This window comes from Phoxinus phoxinus, assembly GCF_949152265.1.
Source record: "Phoxinus phoxinus genome assembly, chromosome: 6".
Classification (NCBI taxonomy): Eukaryota; Metazoa; Chordata; class Actinopteri; order Cypriniformes; family Leuciscidae; genus Phoxinus; species Phoxinus phoxinus.
Genome location: NC_136881.1, coordinates 6454545 through 6476850, shown reverse-complemented (window position 1 = coordinate 6476850; position 22306 = coordinate 6454545). Strand labels below are relative to the sequence as shown.

General features: G+C 38.7%; 1 protein-coding gene across 1 annotated transcript in view; it reads right to left on the bottom strand.

Moving 5' to 3' along the window:
* Window positions 1-1420: 1420 nt before the first annotated feature.
* The window catches only part of LOC307000062 (receptor tyrosine-protein kinase erbB-4-like), a 169670-nt gene continuing 148784 nt past the window's right edge, over window positions 1421-22306 (bottom strand). The window contains exons 21-27 of the mRNA XM_079615300.1: window positions 12809-12964; window positions 12080-12155; window positions 11448-11594; window positions 7470-7567; window positions 7207-7377; window positions 5336-5642; window positions 1421-4702 (exon numbers count right to left, since the gene is read on the bottom strand). Of these exons, the coding sequence (XP_079471426.1) occupies window positions 3879-4702; window positions 5336-5642; window positions 7207-7377; window positions 7470-7567; window positions 11448-11594; window positions 12080-12155; window positions 12809-12964 (1779 nt within the window). The 3' untranslated portion in view covers window positions 1421-3878. The remainder of the gene's footprint in view (window positions 4703-5335; window positions 5643-7206; window positions 7378-7469; window positions 7568-11447; window positions 11595-12079; window positions 12156-12808; window positions 12965-22306) is intronic.

The window sequence follows — 22306 nt, the reverse complement described above, 5'->3', positions numbered from 1 at the left end:
GACAGAATTAACTGTCCCTTGAAGCTAATTCTGAGAAAAATTCTAGTATCACTGCAATTACCACTTGGTCTAATATTTTGTTATTGAATGCCCCAAAATTATTTTTTTTAAGTGTGACTTAGGTGTCCAAATACTTTTTAGGCTACTATAAATTATTTTACATATTTCTAGTTTAGCACATACCACCATCAGTAATAATGCATAAGCCACCCGATTTTAAACATGTTACTGCAAGTGCTTCAACTGTAGCAAGATTCGCATCATGATCATATCTAATACAAAGCAATCAAACCAAAGGCAGACATACAAAACAAAATGCCAATAATAAATATAATTCACTCTAGATATGCCAGTATTGTTTTAAAATTAGGTTGACAGAAGTAGATCATCTGTTGCGTCTTTCTGCAAGTCGTAATAAGTTATATTTACAACTAAAAGAAGATAAAGGTAAAGAATAGAGAAAATGGGCACTTATGGAGGGAAGGAAAGGGCCACAGCTAACCACAGAAGCAGCAAGAGAAGAAGAAATTCACAGAACAGAGCATGACAGAAAGAAACAGGCCCGAGGAAAACAGAACATCACTTGAGATCAAATCAAACGTCACATATACAACATTACTGACACGATGTCAGACCATTACTACAGACGGCGCATGTTAAACAGAACTCAACATTTTATGGCAAAAAAAAAACACAAAAAAACTTGAAACAGTCTCAATATATTTACACTTCCCCATAAATCTTTCAACACTCTACAAAAATACTATTCACTTCCCTTTAGAAGAACACACCTGATACAGTCACTCCAAACGCCTCAGAAATACAGTACATTTTACTGCACACAAAATGTCGTATGTTTACAAAAATCTGTACTTCCCATTCCACTGTGAATAGTGAACTCCATAAAATTGCTTAATCTGTGTAAACAGATGCTTCTGTGGTTCCACATGCATCAGTTTACAAGTTAATATCTCAAGTAAAATGATGAAACTATTTCAAATATGGTTCATTTAATTCACTCCAGCCAGTTCAACATGATCTCATTAGTATTCGTAGGCATGTTTAGTATGTAAAATACAGTGTGGTTCAATTGCACGTTTATTTTCATACATTAGTAATAAAGGACAATATCAATGTATAGATAATATAAACTGCAAACCCCTTTACACTAACGGAAGAGAGTTTAGGGACATAAAAGAAAGAAAGAAGAAATTAATACTTTTATTCAGCAATAAATGGATCAGTTTTCTATTTCAAATAATGCTGTTCTTTTGTACTTTCGTATCAGTTTAAAATATTAAAGAATATTACTGCATTTTTTTTCAGTGGTAGTGTACCCATGAACTTTACATTCGTACAGATGTACAATGGCCTGAACTCAGAATTTGAAAGGGTTTACACTTTATAATACTCTTAACTTGAATCTGAATGTACAAGTATGCACACAAACACATTCCCGGTAATACCTAGATATAACAATGAGATCAAGCCGGCCAGTAATGAAGAACTAAAACAGCTTAATTCTTACCAAAAAATGCCATTTCTAAATCAAAAGTTCACAATGATAACGGTGCCTCGAGATCAGGCTGTTATATTTGGCAGTTAAAGACTGTTAAAATGTTCAAGCATCTTGTTGCAACACAATACCTCGAATGTCTTTGTGTTCATATGCCACAAATCGGACAAAACATCACCAAAATGGGAGTTATTTGACCTACGAACTAGTCTTGACAATACATCATTAAAAGCACAGAAACTACGAGTGATAGATTGGAAACTACAGGGGCAACACTTACTGTATTTGTGCTACACTTCTTATTAGGTGCGAGATCACAGACAGACAACTACAAAAATAAAACCACACACTTTTAGACCACTGACAGTGATAGAGACTAAAGATGGGTGTTTTCTAATTATGTTAGTGCTGAAAAGTGGCACGTTAAAATCTTTTAAGTGTTTGCAATTTTACAAAATACAGCTCAGTTATGTGACATCGTGATGCGTAACACAGCATCACACACCCAACCTCCCGAATTCATGTAAACCTGCTGTGTTAACTAGAACATTTGTTTTATGAAATACAATGAAATGCCCAAAACCAAAACATAGCAGCCATTTTGAATAAATAGTAATGATAATAAAATAATTGTTGTGCCCAAATTCCATTTTCCAATAACAGATTCATCAAAGGCTCAGTATAATGACACACTGAATTGTACAGTCAAAGTTAAAAGTAAATATGTTAACCAGCAGATTAAAACTTAATGTATTCATTTGATTTACTAACTTCAGTTGGGAACAGGACACAGTCCAGACACACGAAAGAATAACGAGGCAAAATATCACCTACAAAACACTGAAAATATATGATTGAAAGTCAACATAAAACAGCTTTCAGAGTTTACTTCCTTAATGTGATGCTAAACAGGAAATTCAGACTTCATTTTATCAACCGTGAAATGATTGGATTGTGAAAATGGGCATATTTCACCATAAAATGCCCTGAATGCGAGTTTGTCGATTGCAAAACTTCTAAAACGCAACTGGCACTTCTGAGGATGTGGAGGCCGAAGGTCAAATTCAGAGGTAAAGTACTTGTTCAAATTGATCATTATTTTGTATTATTGCCATAACTGTATGACATTGGAATTAGCTAATAATAAACAATGCCACAATAGCTACACTGAATAAAAAAAAAAAAAATGGTGTAGAAACAATTTTCACTTTGAAATTGCTATTAAAATGCACAATTAAAAAGTTAATTAAAAATGAAAATTACAAATGTAAAACTAAATTTTAAAGTAAGAAATCTTTGAAGAATAATTTATACAATGAAGTTGGCTATTGATTAAATCATTTTGACATTAGAAGTTATTTTAGTGGTGGATTATACATTGTGATGCATTTTTTTACATTTTGTCATTGAAAAAAAGTGGAACACCCAGAACATTAATGAAGTAAATAGGATCAATTTCATGTTGACCTTATTGTGTTAGCATTTTGACCAAGTCTGGAAATGTCTTCCAACCAATAAGAAGAGAAAAGTAACAGTTACAAATTCCGGCAAAGGAGATTTAAAGTTCCCACTTAATTCAGGTACCGATGAAGTAAATGAATGTAAACACCCTGTAAACCATTCAGTGCCGTTCTTCCTGATAATCAATTCTCCGTATCCCTCAACAGGCGAGTTCACCACTCGCCAAATGGAAATAACCCCTGTGACTTTCACTGACGATTATTGTATTGTATTCCAATATGAACAAATGCCTCTCAGTGCCTTTATCAGCCTTTTATTCAACTCATTGTGCTGAGCAACTCGACTGTTCATGATTTCACAATCCTCTCAGGTCTAACAGTAGTCTTCCCAGCAGGGCAGCAGTTTTGGCGGTATGAAGGATTTGCTGAAAAAGTGCAAGTGTTCCAGTCAGGAAAATATAAAATTCAAGTGCATATTCGCTCCTATATTCTTTTAAATACACTTCTCTTTCCATTCAGAATTATTATTTTTTTACTTTCAAACATCCATGTTCTGTTTCAGACTCAAATTAAGGACCTTTGAGAGTGTCTGGAATCTTTGATTTCACCAAGTTAATGATGTTACTAGATCTAACTATGTGCAGTCCAGTATGAAACGCTTTAAAATACCTGTAGAGGAGACAAACTGGGTAACTGGCAAGGTTTTAGGGGATGGATGGTGTTTGGATGGGTTGCGTTGACCTCCTCCCCAAAGTTTTTATGCCATATTTTAAGTGGCATAAACGTCAGTTCAGTGGCTTGTATTATTTCTAGTCCCGTTTTTTGACCACCAGAGGATCAAGGAAAGACATTTAAGGTGCTGGTAGAAGAACCAGGCTCTACAGAGCATGGAGACCTGGACGTTAGACCACAGTGTTCCTCTGCCGGTACGGAGGAGGAGGCAGGACTGTTCCTGGCTTCATTCCGGACAGATATTCAGGGTTTTCAGCCACGGCAGGCTGTATGCGGCCGTTCTGCTTGTAAATGAACTTGTTATTGCAGACCACCGAAGAGTCTTGGGAGATCTGAGGGGGAACCTTGGGCGGAAGGCTGTGCTGCCAATACTCAGGATTGTCAAAGCTATTCTTGTACATCTTGTCCACTAATGCGGTCCCAATCTGGCTGCCTGGTTGCACCGGGTGACCTGGCAGTTTACCTACCGCTGAGGACTTTGCCAAATGAAACTGTTGTGGGGAACGATTCGATTGGCTTGGGTGTCCTGGTTGGACTTGATGGCTCACAAGACAGATCTGGCCTGCTGGTGCTTGCGAGACAGATTTGCTGGCGTGATCATGGACCGACTGGACTGGATGGATATGTTGATCATTTTGGCTCATCGGTACAGGGTGCACCAGCTGAACTGGTGGTATGGCGAAGTGAACGTGCGGTCCGTGGCTGTGATGATGGGGCTTGCCCAGTTGTGTGATGTGGGGAACGTGGGTGCCTGGAGTGTGGGATGCTGTGGTCACCTGCAACGGGACGGCGACTCCATTTTTCCTTAACATTTCCTGGTTCATGTCGCTGGTGTTGTTGAATGTGTTGAGGTAAAGGGGCTCATTGATGTATTCATCTTCACACTTGGGCTTTCCATCAGGGGTGCTGTGGTAACCTGGGTTGTCTAGCGCGTGAACGTCTTTATTTTTACGCCTTTTTACAAAAGGATTCTCCTCAACGGGATTCAGATGATCTACAAAAGTGGCAGACAATGACATGGGTAAAACAGTGCAGACACGCTTTTTAATTCACATTTTATACAAGGCTCCTTATATAAGATAAAGTGTGGAATTGCTAAAAAGGTTAAATCATTTTATAGATAAAAAGTAAAGTAACTTTAAACACATTTAAGGTATAACATAATATAAAGTACAATAATAATAATAATAATATAAGTTAATAAGTGGAAATGATTACTAAGTGCACCTTTAAAGGAACATTTCACCTCAATTTTAAAAAAATGTATGCACCCTAATGTAATTCATTTCTTCAGTGGAACATGATGCAGCAAATTCTTAATTATATCTTGACCACTCAAATGTGATTGGGTGATTGAGGACTGGGGCTGTCAAGCTCAGATTCGTTCCAACTTTCAGAACTTTATCAATCCCACAAGGGGAAAATAGAAGTAGGTCCATAGACCAAAAAAAAAAATCGCTAAAATATATTAAAACTAAACAATTAAGAATAAATAATAAACAGGATGAGGAAACCATGACAGAGACATGGTGAAACAATCTGTATTTTAAAAAGCGCTATATAAATAAAGGTGACTTGACTTGATAGAGCTTTTACACTTCCTATAATAAATGACTTGAGAACATACTTGTGGAGATCTTGTCCTTCATAGGGGACATATAACCATCCTCATCTGTATCTTCCCTCTGTCCTTTCTCTCCCAGGAGGACCGTTGGGTCTGCGCTGTAACGCTGGCCGCTGCTGTCCTCTACCGAGTGAGCTGTGGGCTGTTTCTTCAAGCTTCCATTACAGTGTGGATCCTCTACCGGGTCCAGACCTGCTCTTTGTAATCCTGCCGGGACAGAGGGGCCACTTCCTGTAGCGACTGCCACATGAGGTCGGGACCCTGTTCCCTCCTCGGGGCACAAACTTCCATCATGATACCCAAACTGGTTCTGATCACAGGAGGAACATAAATTAACTTGAGGAAATAAGATGCGGAGGTTAGAGAAGTGTAAAATGAAAAATGCATTTTGAAAATGTCATGCAATATGGCATCTGGAACTGACATATTGGTAAGACATAAATTACATCAAAAAGTCTAGACCAACTTAAATTCATAAATTAAAAAGTGGATATGTTGTTGCTATAGAGACAACCAAGGGAAAAATATCCAAAACAAGCACAAGATAGGGTGGGGTGCAAAAGTATGAAAGCATCATAGTTTATTTGCTCTTCTTGATTTTCTGAATTTTGGGCATCACTGTATTGACCATATATTTTTAGACTGGGCTCTTTGGGAAAGATACACTTTCTGAGCTATAAGTAAAGCTTAAGTTTAAAGTGGTCAAGTTTAATTATTGTATGAGGCAGGAAGTGGATGTCATGTTGCCTGTTCTTTTCATTACTCAGTGGAAATGAAATGCTGTGACCAACTTGGCAATGGAGAGAGTCTATTCAAACAGTAATAATGAAAGCAGGGTGATTCTGTGTTTCTAACTCAACAGACATGATCGTCAGCAAATTACACCGCTAAACATACACTACAGGTCACTGTTCAAAAGTCTGGGTCAGACAGTTTTTTAAAGAGGGTAATATTTTATTTAGCAAGGATGCATTAAATTGAACACAATTTTTTTTTACATTTTTACATATTTCTATTTCAAATAACTGCTGTTCTTTTGAACTTTTTAATTATCAAAGAGATAATTAGAAAGTTATCTTCTTTAAGTTTTTCTTTCTAATTAAGTTTTTTAATTAAAAACAATTTTTTTAAACAAAAACATTAAGCAGCACCATTGTTTTCAACATTGATAATAATAAGAAATATTTCTTGAGCAGCAAATCAGTATATTTGACTGATTTCTGAAGCCGAAAAAATATATTTTAAATGATAATAATACTTCACAACTGTACTTGTATTTTTCATCAAATAAATGCAGCCTTCAAAATTCAAAAATTGTATCGACTTCAAATTTTTTAACAGTAATATAGATATAAAGTACTCATCATCAGAATGAACGAATGAACAAATAAAATACAGTAGGGTCCAAAAGTCTGAGACCACACTGGAAATCTGGGACTGTAAAAATCTAAGATTGCTGCAACAAACAAACAAAGTTTATGTATATGAATAATGGAAAGCATGCATTTTCACTAGTGGTCTCAGCCTTTTGGACAACATATATATGTTGTACTACTGTACATTATTCAGTTGAGATTATAATAGCTGTGGAAATACAATATTTATGCACTGAAATGTTTTTTAAATAATAATTGAGAGTATATATTGCTCGAATGCATACTAATGTGTGACAATATACTAGGCTAAAAGAGATAAAGATATATAAAAAGGGTTTTTTATGTAAATATGTCCATGAATGTACTAGGAATAAAAGGATATGTCATCATAAGGAAAGGGCAAAGAAATCGAAAAAAAAAAAAAAAAAAATAAGACCCAATATATTTTATTATTTGTATTTTGAAGTAACGCATATAAAGTGGTACAACAGTGCTTACTTGATTTGAATCTACATGTGGGCGGGGCATATGTGAAGTGGGAGGAGCATTTAAGGAATGAGGAACCAAGTACTCCTCAGCGTCCATCAGGTCATCCAGCTCCTCCTCATCTAGAAGACTCTGGAAGAACTTGCTGTGGTTGGGGCTGGGCAGCTTCATGCGATCGTCCCCCTGACATCACAACATATTGTGTTATCCAATGAGGTTCAGGATCATGAAACATTTCGATTTCTCTCAAACAGAGAGAAGTTAAGCAATCTCACCTGTATGACGAGGTATCTCTGCGGGTCTCGTGCCATGCGGCTGAACTCTGCAGCGAGTTCCTTAAACCGAGGCCGACTATCAGCATCAATCATCCAGCCTGGAGGTCAGGACAGAGCAACATGGATAACATTTCAGTTCAAATCTGCCTTGATTATATAGCCAACTCTAGTCTGAATGTATGTCAGTGTGGTTTTATTGTGTTTACATTTACACATAACACATATAATAACTAAATTCTCAATATTTATGCATGCATTTTATGTATTCACATATATTAGTTTTGGCATTTGCTTGATACGAATTTCTTAATTTCATTTAATTTCCCCTCCAATCCGACACAAATGGGAACCAATAAAAGTGGATTTCATGCAGGAATATTAAACTCTCTGAGGTGTTATAATTGTTATGTTGAATCAAATCATAAACAGCGTCTTCCAGTCAAATATGATCACGACAAACAGATCTAATCTCCGTCTCTATTCACTTATTTGTGGAATTGACTGTGCTAAAACAAATTGAGTGCGAGTGCATACAGAGAGTCGGATAAAGCAGTGACAGCAACAAAACACACGTACCAGTTATCATTTTGCTATAGCTTTTTACATTGTACCTTTTTTTTTTTTGTGCAAAATTGCAAAACATAACCATATTAAAGTATATGTCATTTATGTCCCTCTAACAAGTTCAAAAATAAATATATATATAACTTCCACTAAAGGCACCAGGGTGGCGGTGCCACCGGCTTGGGCCCTCCATCGCTGCTTGCAGCTTTAATTATATATATATATATATATATATATATATATATATATATATATATATATATATATATATATATATATATATAAAATATATATATATATATTATGTAAATTCTTTTTCCCCCCTATTTTTAACATATATATTATTATATATATAATAATAATATATATATTATTAACATTTTTGGATGCTAAACTATTCTTTTTATAGGCTTTGTACTTTGTACACTTTGTACACTCACGTTCCAATATAGAAAAATTTAAAAAAATTATTATGAACGGCACAAACTGTACAAATGACTATTTAAACAGAGCAGTGTAATTTTTATATGTAAGGTTGACTATTTTATTATTATATTTTATTAAGGCTATAATGAACATTCTGCGATGTCAAGATTGCAATGCTGGAATGCTGTGTGTGTGTGTGTGTGTGTGTGTGTGTGTGTGTGTGTGTGTGTGTGTGTGTGTGTGTGTGTGTGTGGCTTGGTTTATTATACATTGTGGGAACCGAATGTCCCCACAAGGATAGTAAAACCTGAGATCACCTCCATTGTGGGGACCAGCCAGCGGTCCCCATGAGGGGAATGGGTTAATAAACATACTAAATTATATATTTTTGAAAATGTAAAAATGCAGAATGTCTCCTGTGATGGGTAGGTTTAGGGATAGGGGCAGTGTAAGGGGATAGAATATACAGTTTGTACAGTATAAAAACCATTACGCCTATGGAATGTCCTCACAAGGATAGAAATGAAAAACTGTGTGTGTGTGTGTGTGTGTGTGTGTGTGTGTGTGTGTGTGTGTGAGGCTCGATCGAACAATGGAGACATAAAAACACACTCCGTCATTTTGTTCATACAGAACATCATTCAAAATGCAAAGTGTTTCCTTATATTTGTGTACACTCGCAATGAAACACAACATTGTGCTTTTGTTAAACTATAAACTCTTGTCAAACTGTAACCTATAACTGTCACCCAACCAAAATCACACACACACACACACACACACACACACACACACACACACGCACACGCACGCACACGCACGCACACGCGCGCGCACGCACGCACGCACGCACGCACGCACACACACACACACACACACACACACACACACACACACACACACACACACACACACACACACACACACACACACACACACACACACACACACACACACACACACATCCCCCCTCCCCTCCCCTCCCCACACAGACAGACACACACACACACAGAATGGCAGAGAGACAGAGAGAGAGAAAATACACATTCAAACCACAATATCTGACTTCCTGTTGGTCGGAGCTAATGACTGTAAATTAGAAAGTTGTCCGGATCGAAGAGAAGAATATACGTACCGAGTTTGGTTACTGTAGGTAAAACTATAACTAAGTTATAACACACTTTATGCATCCTTTTTTAATCATAAATTTGTTTCCTCGCCACGGCCAAACCGTTCGAGATATCAAAAATCCCCTGGCAATTTATCATCTTCCATGTCTTGACTTCATGCTGACCGAGTTTCGTGGTCATCGGATGAATTCTCTAGGAGAAGTGTTTCAAATGCGAGAGCAGGCGTTCTCCAATCAACCCGTAATAGCCGACTTCCTGTTGGGCTGGCGTAAAACTTGACCCAGGGAAAGTTGTTCGGCCCGATTAAATCTATATGTGTACCGAGTTTCATATTAATTCATGCAAGCGTGTTTGATATACGGACAAGTGTTCAAATCCCATTCCAGGGGGCGCTGTCGAGCCCCCCTGCCACGCCCGGGTACCAGCTTCAGCCTGGCCCTGATGGCCGCGGGTTCTGACCTGTGTGCAAAATTTCAAGAGTTTTCGAGCACGTTAAGGCCCTCAAAAGTGCCAGAGATTTTGCACACAGCAGAGAAAGGGTTAAACTAAACTAGCCCCCCTCCTCTCACACACACACAGACGCAGAGGGGCAGAGGGAAAATGCTCCAAACAGTACACATTCAAACCAAAATATCTGACTTCCTGTTGGTCGGAGCTAATGACTGTAAATTAGAAAGTTGTCCGGATCGAAGAGAAGAATATACGTACCGAGTTTGGTTACTGTAGGTAAAACTAATACCCCATTTTTGACTAAAGGTGGCGCTACTGAGCCCCTTACCACGCCCGTTTCTGAAACTTCGCACATGTCTATTACACAATAAATGTCAAATGCATGTTGAGTTTCATGCAATTTGAAGCATGTTAAGAGCCTCAAATGCATCCAAAAAGAATATAAAAGTTTAAAGCGTTGCCATGGCGACAGTATTAAAGATATCAATAATCCTTTCACAGGTCTACATCTGTCGTGTGTTTACATTATACAGATGAAGTTTGAAGCAAATCGGGTAAAAATAATAGGGTGATTTCAAAGCATTTCGAAAGTGACACACTTCCTGCTGCCAGTTGGTGGCGCTATAACTTTGACTCACAATAGTCACATCCATGTGATCGGCCTCTTACAGCGAACACACTGCTGAAGTTTCATCAAGATCAATTAATGTATGAGGATGTTATAACACACTTCCTGTTTCCAATATTCGCCATAAATTCGTTTCCTCACCACGGCCAAACCGTTCGAGATATCAAAAATCCCCTCGCATTTTTTCATCCTCAATGTCTTGAGTTCATGCTCACCGAGTTTCGTGGTGATTGTTTGAATCGTCTAGGAGGAGTATTTTAAATTCCATTGCATGTGTTTTTTAAATTACGCCAAATAGCCGACTTCCTGTTGGGCTGGGGTAAAAAGTCAGAGCATGAAGGATATATGAACCGATGAGATCTATAAGTGTACCGAGTTTCATATTATTTCATGCAAGCGTGTTTGATTTATGGACCAAGTTTTCGGACCCCGTTCCAGGGGGCGCTGTCGAGCCCCCCTGCCACGCCCGGGTACCAGCTTCAGTCCGGCTCTAATGGCCGCGGGTTCTGACCAGTGTGCAAAGTTTCAAGAGTTTTTGAGCACGTTAAGGCCCCCAAAAGTGGCAAAAACCTTGAAAAAAAAATTATTATAAAGAAGAAGAAGAAGAAGAAGAAGAAGAAGAATAACAAAAAATCCTTAGAAGAACAATAGGGCTCTGCGCCCTTTCAGGGCTTGGGCCCTAATAACAGGTTTTTGAAACACATCTTCCATCTAGCATTGGTTAATAAAATGGAAAGCATTCTATATAAACAGATTCTAAAGTCTCAGAATATGACTCACATTTCACCATCACCATGTAGACGTCTATGGTGCAGATGGGCGGCTGGGGCAAACGCTCGCCCTTCTCCAGGATATCTGCAATCTCACGTGTGGAAATCCCGTCGTACGGCTTTCCTCCGAACGTCATCAGCTCCCAGATGGTCACCCCTGAATGAATGTGAAACACACAGTCCATCTTCAAAGCTCACTGTTAGTTATCATGATGCTCATGAAACTATGGGAGTGGATGTGAAACCACAAAGAATGTGTTTTTTTCAGCTATACTTAACTTTCTTTATCTTACAGAAAGCAGTATCCCAACTGGTGGTTTTCAAAAATTAATGTGATCTATGAATGCCACTTTTAGCTGTTTTTGCATTAACACATTTTTTCATGCAAAAACGTTTAAATATGTCATTTTGGTGTTCAAAGATTAGTTTTAAGGCATACAGTTATTAACTACAGGGGGATTTTAACTCAATGTTAAATTAATGTTTAATGTAAATATTTAATATTACATAACTCGATAAAAAAACTAAAAATAATATAACAAAAAATATAGTTATAACAGTAACTTTTAGTAATTTAATCAGAAAAACAACAACAATGTACTAGTGAAACACTAAAAGTTTGCTTCAGTGTGTATAGCTCACCATAGCTCCATATATCACTCTGGTGAGTGAACTTCCGGTAGTGAATGCACTCCAGGGCCATCCACTTGATGGGCATCTAAGTTAACGAATAACGGGTTTACATTTCAGATGATGCAAAGAGCATTTTCATATCAACATTTCATATCAATTCAGATAATTTTGATTAAAGGATATACAAAAATGTTAAATATCTAGCAACACTTTACAATAAGGTTCCATTTGTTAATAAGAACTAACAATGTATTTATTAAACTTAGTGTTCATTTCTACATTTACTATTATATTATTAAAATAAAGGTTGTACCTGTTAACATAAGTTTATGCACTGTGAACATGAACAAATAATGAACAGTTGCATTTTTAACAACTAACATTAACAAAGGTTCATACGTAAATGCTGTACAAATATATTGCTCATAGTTGGTTCATGTTAACTAATGCATTAACTAATGCTAATAATGAGACTTTATTGTGTTACCAAATACTTTGATTTGGGGAAGGTGTAAAATGCATTCATACTCAGAATTAAATCCAAATGAGAGCCGTCAACTTTCACTCAAAAGGATTTAACAAACTCCTTTACAAGAAGAAATGCTGGCGAACACAAATTAATACTGCTGATATTTCCATAAATCATCTTTAGATTTTTTTGATATGCTTTCACTTTGTAGTGCTTTTTGATGTAAAGAATTTCATTAGACAAATATGTATGATGTTTCAAACCCTGACCTTGCCTCCATCCGCACTGTACTCCTTCTCATCTATTTCCAGAAGTCGAGCAAGTCCAAAATCAGTGATCTTGATGTGGTTTGGAGATTTGACCAGGACGTTACGAGCCGCGAGGTCTCTGTGCACCAGCCGCCTCTCCTCCAGGAACATCATACCCTGCCGAAGAAGACATTTCAACAATTATCCTTTTATCCGACCACAGTCCTGCTTAATATCACGTATCAACAAGCAAAGCACATTCCAGTGAAGCTACATCACCCAAGCTTCCCTCTCATATAGACCACCGCTGCTATACAAATGCATCAGAGATTTAAATATTGGCCTGCCAAATTAGATTCACTTCCTGTAAATTAGTGAGACATCTAATTAAAATGTAATAGCATCTCCTTATTTCTCTTTACCCATGTTCACTTCCATTTTGCTACTTTGGGTCATTGTGCATTAATACTGATCTTAGTGCCTCTACAGAAGTGTGCCTATGATTTATGGCTTTATGTTAATCTTCAATTAGAATGCAACTTCCTGGCCTTTGGGAGGAGAGGGGAGCTGTGCTGGAGGGGCTGCTAAAACTCTGCATGTGCTTGAAGAAAATCACTGACGGCGAGGGTTGAGGATATGGACCTGTGGCTTTTTCTGGGCAGTGCTGAATGAAGCCATGATAGAAAGGACTGTGGACACTATGAAGGACGACAACACAAGAATGGACCATTGAGGGGGACCCTTTAAGCACATGCTATCAAGACAAACTGAAAGAATATTGGCCACTGGAACACTGTACAGATACTCATTACAAAAAGAGTTCTGCTGTATAATTGCCAGTTTTCAGCACAATTAAACAATGACAAAATTGAGATCATGCCAACATCAATGCAGGGATAAAACGAGAAATGTTGGTCTGCAAGAAACACAAAAAATACATGTTTTTCCAATAAATTATTATTATTATTTTTTAAAGGGGCTATGTGGAGTTTTCAGCGGCATCTTGCCGTGATGTTTCAGATTGCAACCAATACGTTTACAAGCGAGTACTCGTGCTTTAAAAAAAAAAAAAATTATTATGTGGAGTTTGTGTTGTGCTGGTCGTTTCTTAGCATTAGCAGACTCCATGTCATAAGTTGCAGTGTCGTCGCTGTTGAGAGCAAAGTCAGTAGACGAGGCGAGAGGCTCGGGAGCGCGCATTCACGTCAATGAAAGCTTTAGCGTAAGTTCTGCTGGGAAGACTCAATTGTTGCGTCACTCATTATCTTCTCATCTATCCAATCACGTTTAATACTAGAAGTATAAAAGACCCGTACTTACACTTGTCTGAGTTCGCAGATGCTGACGCTTCACTCACCTCCATCCACCCCACCACCACCAAGATGATTTCTCCCCTCCATCAACGAGATGGGTTCCTCCGTCCATCCTCCCTATCACCATAGGATTTCCCCTTCAACCTCCCCACCACCACCAGGATGGTCCCTTCCAATACCGCACTGGGGGTCGGCTGCACCCCCGCCATCTTCAGGCGGGAAATGCTGATTCCGTACCCTCGGATTGCGAGTTACGGATGGGGCCTACGCCAAATAACTTATTGCATGTGGCTTGCTGGGCTGTTAATAAATGCATACTTATCGAGTATCTATTCTCCGAGTCTTTCTGGTAGAACTGCATTTTGCGGCAAATCCGACCCGGAGACTTCACATAGGAAATAGGAAATAGGAATACTTGCTTTCAGAGGTAATAGCAAAACCCGCCAAGTGGATCATTTTATTGTGAGATTACAACCCCTTCACACACTGGCAATAAAAAATGGATTCATTTTAGTAGAAAAACTCCACATAGCAGCTTTAAATTATTATTTTGTTCAGCAAGGATCCATTAAACTGATTAAAGGTGATGATAAAGACTTTTAAATTGTTAAACAAAAAACAAATCTGTTTGTACTGACCCAAACTTTTGAAAAGTGTATGTTGACCAAAAACATTGAATGATTTGGATATACTGGATGTAGATCCTGTGAATATTTTGAGTGATCATACAAATGAATTGTTGAATATAGTAGAATCAATCGTCTGAAACTGGACAGTTTTGAACTGATTTAAATAAATGAATCAAACTAGTGCCATTTTTTCAACTGACATTCAAATCAAAGATGATATGAAATGCAATGCAATAATCAAATAAACAGCATTTTAAAAACTATATGCGATTATTATGTGAATATTCGATGCACTACTGGCAAGAGTAAACCATAAGCATTCTCATTTATCTCAATGATAGTTTCAAAAACCACGTCCTGACGTCCGAATGTTGGCACCGTAATGGTGCATTTACTGCATCTACCAACCAGCCAAACCCAGACAAACTCTTTGAGTAATTCACGACTCTCTGTGACATGTCATTTGCTGACTTTTTCTTCCAGAGGCAACGCTCATCGCTGCTCAGAGCTACTTATGCAGCTGTCTGGGAATTTATGTGAGCATGCATGAATCAGACAACAGCTGAGTCAAGAACACTGTGTTAAAATATATTTTCTCTGTGATTCAGAGAGAGACATTGACCCATCCATCACACAGGAGCACTGTAGACACAGCTTCGAGAGCTTCTGCACACTCTCTCTCACATTCACTCTCTCTCTCAAGAAAAAGCACAACATATAATAGAGAATAGCTTGAGCGATCCACGTAGGATATGATATTGTAGCTCAGTTTCAAAACCTATTGAGTTGCTTTGTTATCTACTCCATACAGGCAGTATCCTCAATGGGCTTTTCATGATAGTCAATGCTCAATTTGTTCTATGACAGCTTGTTGTTGCAATACTTTACATATGTCAGTCAGATTTTTTCTTCAGACATTTGTAATGTCACAAAATATTTCCATATAAAAATATATATATTTTTTTACTTTCTATTCATCAAAGAATCCTTAAAAACTGCATCATGGTTTCTACAAAAATATGAAGTTGCACAATTGTTTTCAACCTTGATAAGCAATGTTTCTTGAGCAGCAAATGAGCTATGATGCTGAAAATTCAGCTTTGCATTACAGGAATAAATGACATTTTTAAATATTATCAAATAAAAAAGTTATTTTAAATTATAATAATATTGCACAGTATTACTGTTTTTACTGTATTTTCGATCAAATAAATGCAGGCTTGGTAAGCATAAGAGACTTCTTTCAAAAACATTTTAAAAAATGCATTGTAGAGTATAAAACTATACAAATCATATACATATTGGGTAAAACAAATGTTTATTTGAAATCCAATTAAATTGTAGATTTATCAAAACAATTAAAATATGTTTTTTGTTGATTTCAACTCATCCACCATCTTAGAATCTCACAATTAATGTAAACGCAGCAATATTGGTATTTACAAGTTCAAAATCAAAGTAACCATTAGCAAGTCAACGACCAAAAACACGGGGCTCTTTTGTAAAGTACTTCTTCCTGTTTAAGAAACGCATGTCCTTTTTCCCCCCATTAAGGATGTATGAGCAGCCGTATGTTAGAGCTGTCAATTTAGCGTTCAAAAAAGAAAAAAAAGACAATGTGAGAGAGATCTTTAGCAAATGCAAACCTGCTTTTGTCAGCAGAAACACTACAGAAGACAGTCGTTCTCATGAACTGTATCCAAACTAAAGTATCCAACGCTGCAAATCTTGAATCTTCCCAATTTGATTCTTCACTCTGAGATCAAGAAAGCTGGATCTAGTGGAATTAGCATTCAAACGACGAGCTTTACTGCTGCCGGCCTTTAATGTTCCTTTCCATACAGAAGCTCTCTATCCCACCAAAGAGATGGGCTAGGCAGTGAGAAGCAGCTCTTTGTGTGTTCAGTTTGACTGAAGTCAGATTAAAGCAAGAGCAAACCCCGTCAAAAGCTACCGCCGTTCAGTATTACAGGCTTCTTGCAGGCTAGCGCGAGGAGCAGGTCCAAGCGTTGGCGTGACGCGCATGTAAGCAGGCCAGAGCATTCGAGTAGCGTCCCTAACCTCTGTTCTCTTGTTTTTACATCTGCGTTACTAGAGGTTAAAGTTTCTCCGAACAAAAAGAGAAGAGGCTCCCGCGGTGCCCTATTACAACACTTTCTAACCGCTGGCATGGGAAATAGCAAATATTAGACGTGCACCGGGGCTTAATTAAAATCAGAGAGAGAAAGCTGCATCGGAAAAAAAAAGATGGCGGAGGAGAACACATCGAAAAACACATGTTGAAAGATGGATTGAGGGTCACAGGGTCAATGTTGTTGTTGTTACAGTTACATTCAGATTAAAGATGCTATGAGATATGTTTTCCCCCTTTTACTATTGATCTTAGTATTTCACCACTGTAATTGTTTGATAAAATAGCATCTTTAAAAAACTACTTTAAGTTTTGTTGATTACTTTTGACATCATCTAACATTTTAAGTCTCCATTTTCTGATTTAAGTGTACCGTATTTTCCGGACTATAAGTCACACTTTTTTTCATAGTTTGGCTGGTCCTGCGACTTATAGTCAGGTGCAACTTATATATAAAAATTAATTCATACTGACTGAGATGAACCAAGAGAAAACATGACCGTCTACAGCCGCGAGAGGGCGCTCTAGTTAGCGGAGTTGTTCAGAAGCGACACGAGGAAGAATTCAGTGTGTTGTGGAATGAGATCGCGGGAGCTTGGTGAACTTGCTTACCGGTAACTTGCTTGTTGGACTCGCCTGCTAATGTTAATTTAGCCTATTCAGCCTCCCAGGTATATGTTCTTTATGCTATTGTGTAGCTGAATAACTGTTAGTGTGTTACATTAACATACCGGACACCTTCAGCCTGTTGTTCTGTGTGCTATTGTGTGCCTTTCCAGGTTAAATGTCTGTTCTTGGTCTTGGATTTTGTGAAATAAATGTCTAAATAAATGCGACTTATATGTTTTTTTTCTCGTCATGACGCATTTTTTTGACTGACGCGACTTATAGTCCGGAAAATACGGGTAATTTGTTTTATATAAAATTTCACAAATAAATCTCCATTGTTTTTGGAAAAAACTTGTCTGTGTTGTCAGAACAAAATTAAAATGTAAGGGCGACAGAGCGTTTTCCCATGTCACACCCAAACTTTGGAATGACCTCCCTCTTTAAGCTCAGTAAAGTCACTTCTGAAATTTAAGGCCATGTTAAAAGCACATCTGCTAAAATCTTCCTGGGCATCTTCATGAGTGTTTGAGCATTACCTTGTCTGGTTTGTGCGTTCAACTTTTTTTTCCTTTTTTTTCTGTACTCTTATTTTTGTGTTTTATTAGTGATTGTGAAGCACCTTGGGCAACAGCTGTTGCCTTACATGTGCTATATAAATAAACAAATTAAATTGTGATCAGAGAAGTAAATGTTGGCCCACTATGCACATCGTTTGCAACATTAGCCATTCGTTTTCAAAGAATCGGGTGAACCAATGATTCAATGGCCCATTTATAAAAAAGAGCCATTTACTTTGTACCTGAATTAATCTGTGACATTTACCACCACCTACTGGCAGCTTTAGTTTCTTATTTAGAGTATAATTTAATATATATTTAAAATTTGTATATTTCCATATTAATAAAAAATCCATTAATACCCATTTAAAAACCCATTAATGTCATTGCATGATTTATGCAATTGTAATTGCAGTGTGAATGCATTTGCCACCTCTGATCTGCAATAAACGGTCTGTAAAGTATATCTAAATACCAACTCAGATGGAAGTTCTGAAAAAAAAAAAAAACATGCCCATAGCCTAAACGTTTATGTGTAATAAATTCTGTTGAATCAAATTAAACATTTCCTTCTAAAGCTACTTTTTGAGGCTTTCCTCATTTAATATAACAATGATTTTAAATGATATTTAGCGGAAATTTCTCAGCCAAACTGGCTAATTAGTTAGATTAATTAGATTAATTAATCAGTACATAATTTAATTAATTAGATTAAAAAGTTTAATCGCTTGACAGCTGTCACGATTTGGTCTTGTTTTGGTTTCATATCACTGTCATGTTTCGGTCTCGTCATGTGATTCCCTGCTTGTCATGTGATCTTGCCATGACGTGTCTTGTCATTGTAAGCCCTCATGTTTGTCTTTGTCAAGTATTGATTTATGTAACCTCTGTTGGTAAGCGTTACGTCAATGTCCTTGTTCATGTTTTTGAGTTCATGCCACGCCATGCTTTTGTTTTATGTTTAATCTTGTTTGTAAATAACCTGCACTTGGGTTCTATCTTCAAACTTGCGTCCAGTGGATCCCTTACAACAGCCATACAAATAATAAGCATTTTACAGTGTATACTATCCAGGAAACAGTAACACTTTACAATAAAGTTCCATTGGTTAACATAAATTTGTTAATTTCAAGATTTAGTAATTCCTTTTTAATCAAACGTTGTATTCGTTAACATTAACGGTACACAGAAATTATAATTATTTTGGATATCATATGACCTCTGATTATTTATTAATCCTGGTCATTTCATTTTGCATTGAAAAAATGGCAACTAAATACCACAACCTGAACTAATCTAGTAACAGAGCACACAATAAGGCTACACACATTTGCAACTGATCAATGCATACATTAAAAGATGTTCAAAGGTGTTTTCAGTCCTTTACTACGCCGTTTGAACTAGACGGGATTCATATTCACAAACTCTCTCCAGCCCTACATGCAGAACAATGTTGTCAGTTTCCTTGATGTGTTACGGAGGAGGAGGATAACAGGACTACATACTGTCTGAAAAGCTGTAGTGCGTGGGCAGCACAGGAGGTTCATCAGACAACATGGTATAATTTGTGATAAATACACAGGAGCGGTTTCCATCACACACTGGTGGAACAAAGACAACGGATACGAACTGCATCACGGTGCACAACGAAAAACATTTGTGTCTTTTATGCCAAGTCTCAAACTGCTGGAAGTTTGCAGCTAGCTGGCGAAAGAAGATGTGTAAACATCATTGGTTATTTATGGAAACTCGAGACTGAATATGCTGCTGTTTGTTTCATACACGATCAATCCATTTTTCAAGCATCAACAACTGCTTATGACCCTTCATTCTTACACCGTTTCTGCAACGGTGCATGCATTCCTCTCAATTTCAATTTTCAGTTTTAATAGTGCTTTATTGCAGTGCTTCTCAACCTTTTGACTTTTAGGGGCCGTGTAACACTAAACTCAAGGTCAATGTCGGGCCGTTGGGGAGCATCGGTCGGGCTGGATTTTGCGGTGTGTTCCACACGTCGGCTCTAGTCGAGCTCATGGCTGTGGGAGTTCGTCACCGTTAGATTTTTGATGTCGGCTTTGTGTGTCATGGCCTAAAAGGGATAATTCACCCAAACATTTAAATTCGGTCATCATTTACTCACCCTCAAATTGTTTCAAGCCTGTATACATTTCTTTGTTCTGGTGAACACTAAGGAAGATATTTTGAAAAATGTTTGTAACCAAACAGTTGTGACCAAAAACCTGCAATTTTATTCAGGTTTGGAACAACTTGAGGGTGAGTATAAATTATGACAGAATTTATATTTTTCATTTCATTTTTGGGTGAACTATCACTTTAATCAACTTCCAACCGATGGATTCATATTCAGTATGTATTTATTCATTCATTTGTTTTTTTATTTTCTGTAATAAAATATGTTAGTACAATAGCAGCACGTTATTGCAAAACTCATTTTTATATAATTTACAGTAAACTACTGTGTGATGTGTTTGTCATGATTCTGCCCTCGTGTCCTTGATTTTCTCTAGTCTTGAGGCAGGATCATGACAGACCCATGTTTTGTGTGCAAGCACATGGCCTGTTTGGGCCATGTGCTTGTGTTGTCTCGTTACTTAACCCCACCCCCTTGTTATCCTCGTCTTGTGATTATTGTCTAGTCAGTTTCACCTGTCTTCGTCATTAGTGTTCCCTATATTATCCCCATGTGTTTGCTGTCCTGTGCCGGTTCATTGTTTGTTGTGTCACATTTTGTGAGTGTCTACCCGTGAGTACCTTGTCTGAGAAGAACGTCTTGATCTTGTGTTTGCTGTTTGTTCATAGTCTAGTTTTTGTCACGTGTTATCCAGTTAGTTACCCCTCGTTTGTATTGCCTCTGTTTTGCCCCCTCGTGGGTTTTGTTTTCCTGTTTTTTCTGTTATAATAAACGTTGTGTGCTTTCATACTGTCTGCGTTTGGGTTCATCTGCTATCCTCATAACAGAATGAACCGGCCAATACAGAACCCAGCAGACAGTGTGTCTTTTCCCACTATTCTACAACCGACTGACCAGGAACTATGGTGGCAGTCAGCTATCGCCGACAGCATAAAGGGCAAGCTTCCTTTCCCTCCCCAGGGTGAGTTGACCCTGAGGAAGTATGCCCAGGTCGTGGAGGAGAGGAGGTTTTTCTTACCGGAGATCCTGGTCAATCGCTACCTCATCGCGGGTCTCAATGTCCCTCCTCCTCTGGCTGAACGGGAGAGATTGGTCCATCGCCCGTTCCGCGACGTGGTGGACTGTTTGTCTCAGAAGGAGCTGCGGGGTCCCACCGTGTCTTCATCGCCGCCTGGCATGCTGCCCGTGATCCCGGAGGGTCGCATTCTGGCTGTCACGACGCTTGGGGACAAGGCTTGTTCCACCACGACTCCTGAGACACCATCCGTGTCCATCAGTCTTTGCGGAAAGCGTGGAAGACGTCTGTCGTGGGAGTCTGCGTCGGAGTCGTCCTCCACCGAATCCTCCCTGCCTGCGGTGGGCTCCCCAGTTCCTGCAATGGCCTCCCCTGCGCCCCCCTTACCGGTCACAAGTCCGGCTACGGCTTCTGCTCCGCGGCCAAGAAGAAAGAGAAGGAAGAGGGGAGCTTTCCGTCCTCCGTCTTCTCCTGAGTCCACGATAGTTCTCCCACTCGCCACTGCAACAGAGAACGCTGTTCCCGAGCCTGCTGCTGTGAGCGAGGTTCCGGAGTCTGCTGCAGGAGGAGCTGTTCCTGAACCTGCTGCAGAGAGCGCAGTTTCTAAGTCTGCGTTGGAGGGAGTTGTTCCTGAGCTGGCTGAGGAGAGAGCTGCGGCTGACTCTGCTGCAGAAGCGGTACTGCGGGCTGTATCAGCTCGTCAAGAGATGCCAGTTGTCGTTGCTGCCAAAACTTTGTCTGAATATTTGTCGAGTCTTGTCAAGATCCTGGATGTTCCTACCAGAACTGCCATGTCTTTTAGCCCCGAGCCAACTGCGTCTGAGAGCGTTGATCCCAAGACGGCTTCAGTGAACGCTGTTCCAGAGTCAGCTTCTGTCGACGCCGTTCCTGAGTCTGCTGCGGAGAGTGCCGTTCCTGGGTTTGCTGCAGAGAGCGCTGTCCCTAAGTCTGCCGCTCGCACTGCTGTTCCTGAGCCGGTGACGGTTCCTGAGCCAGCGTCTGCCGAGCCGGTGTCCCCTGACAAGATGGCCGCCGTTGAGTCTGTGTCTGTTCCTGTTCCCGCTCCACAGCCGCCTGCTACACCCCCTATCATGTGTCCTGTTTTGTTACCTG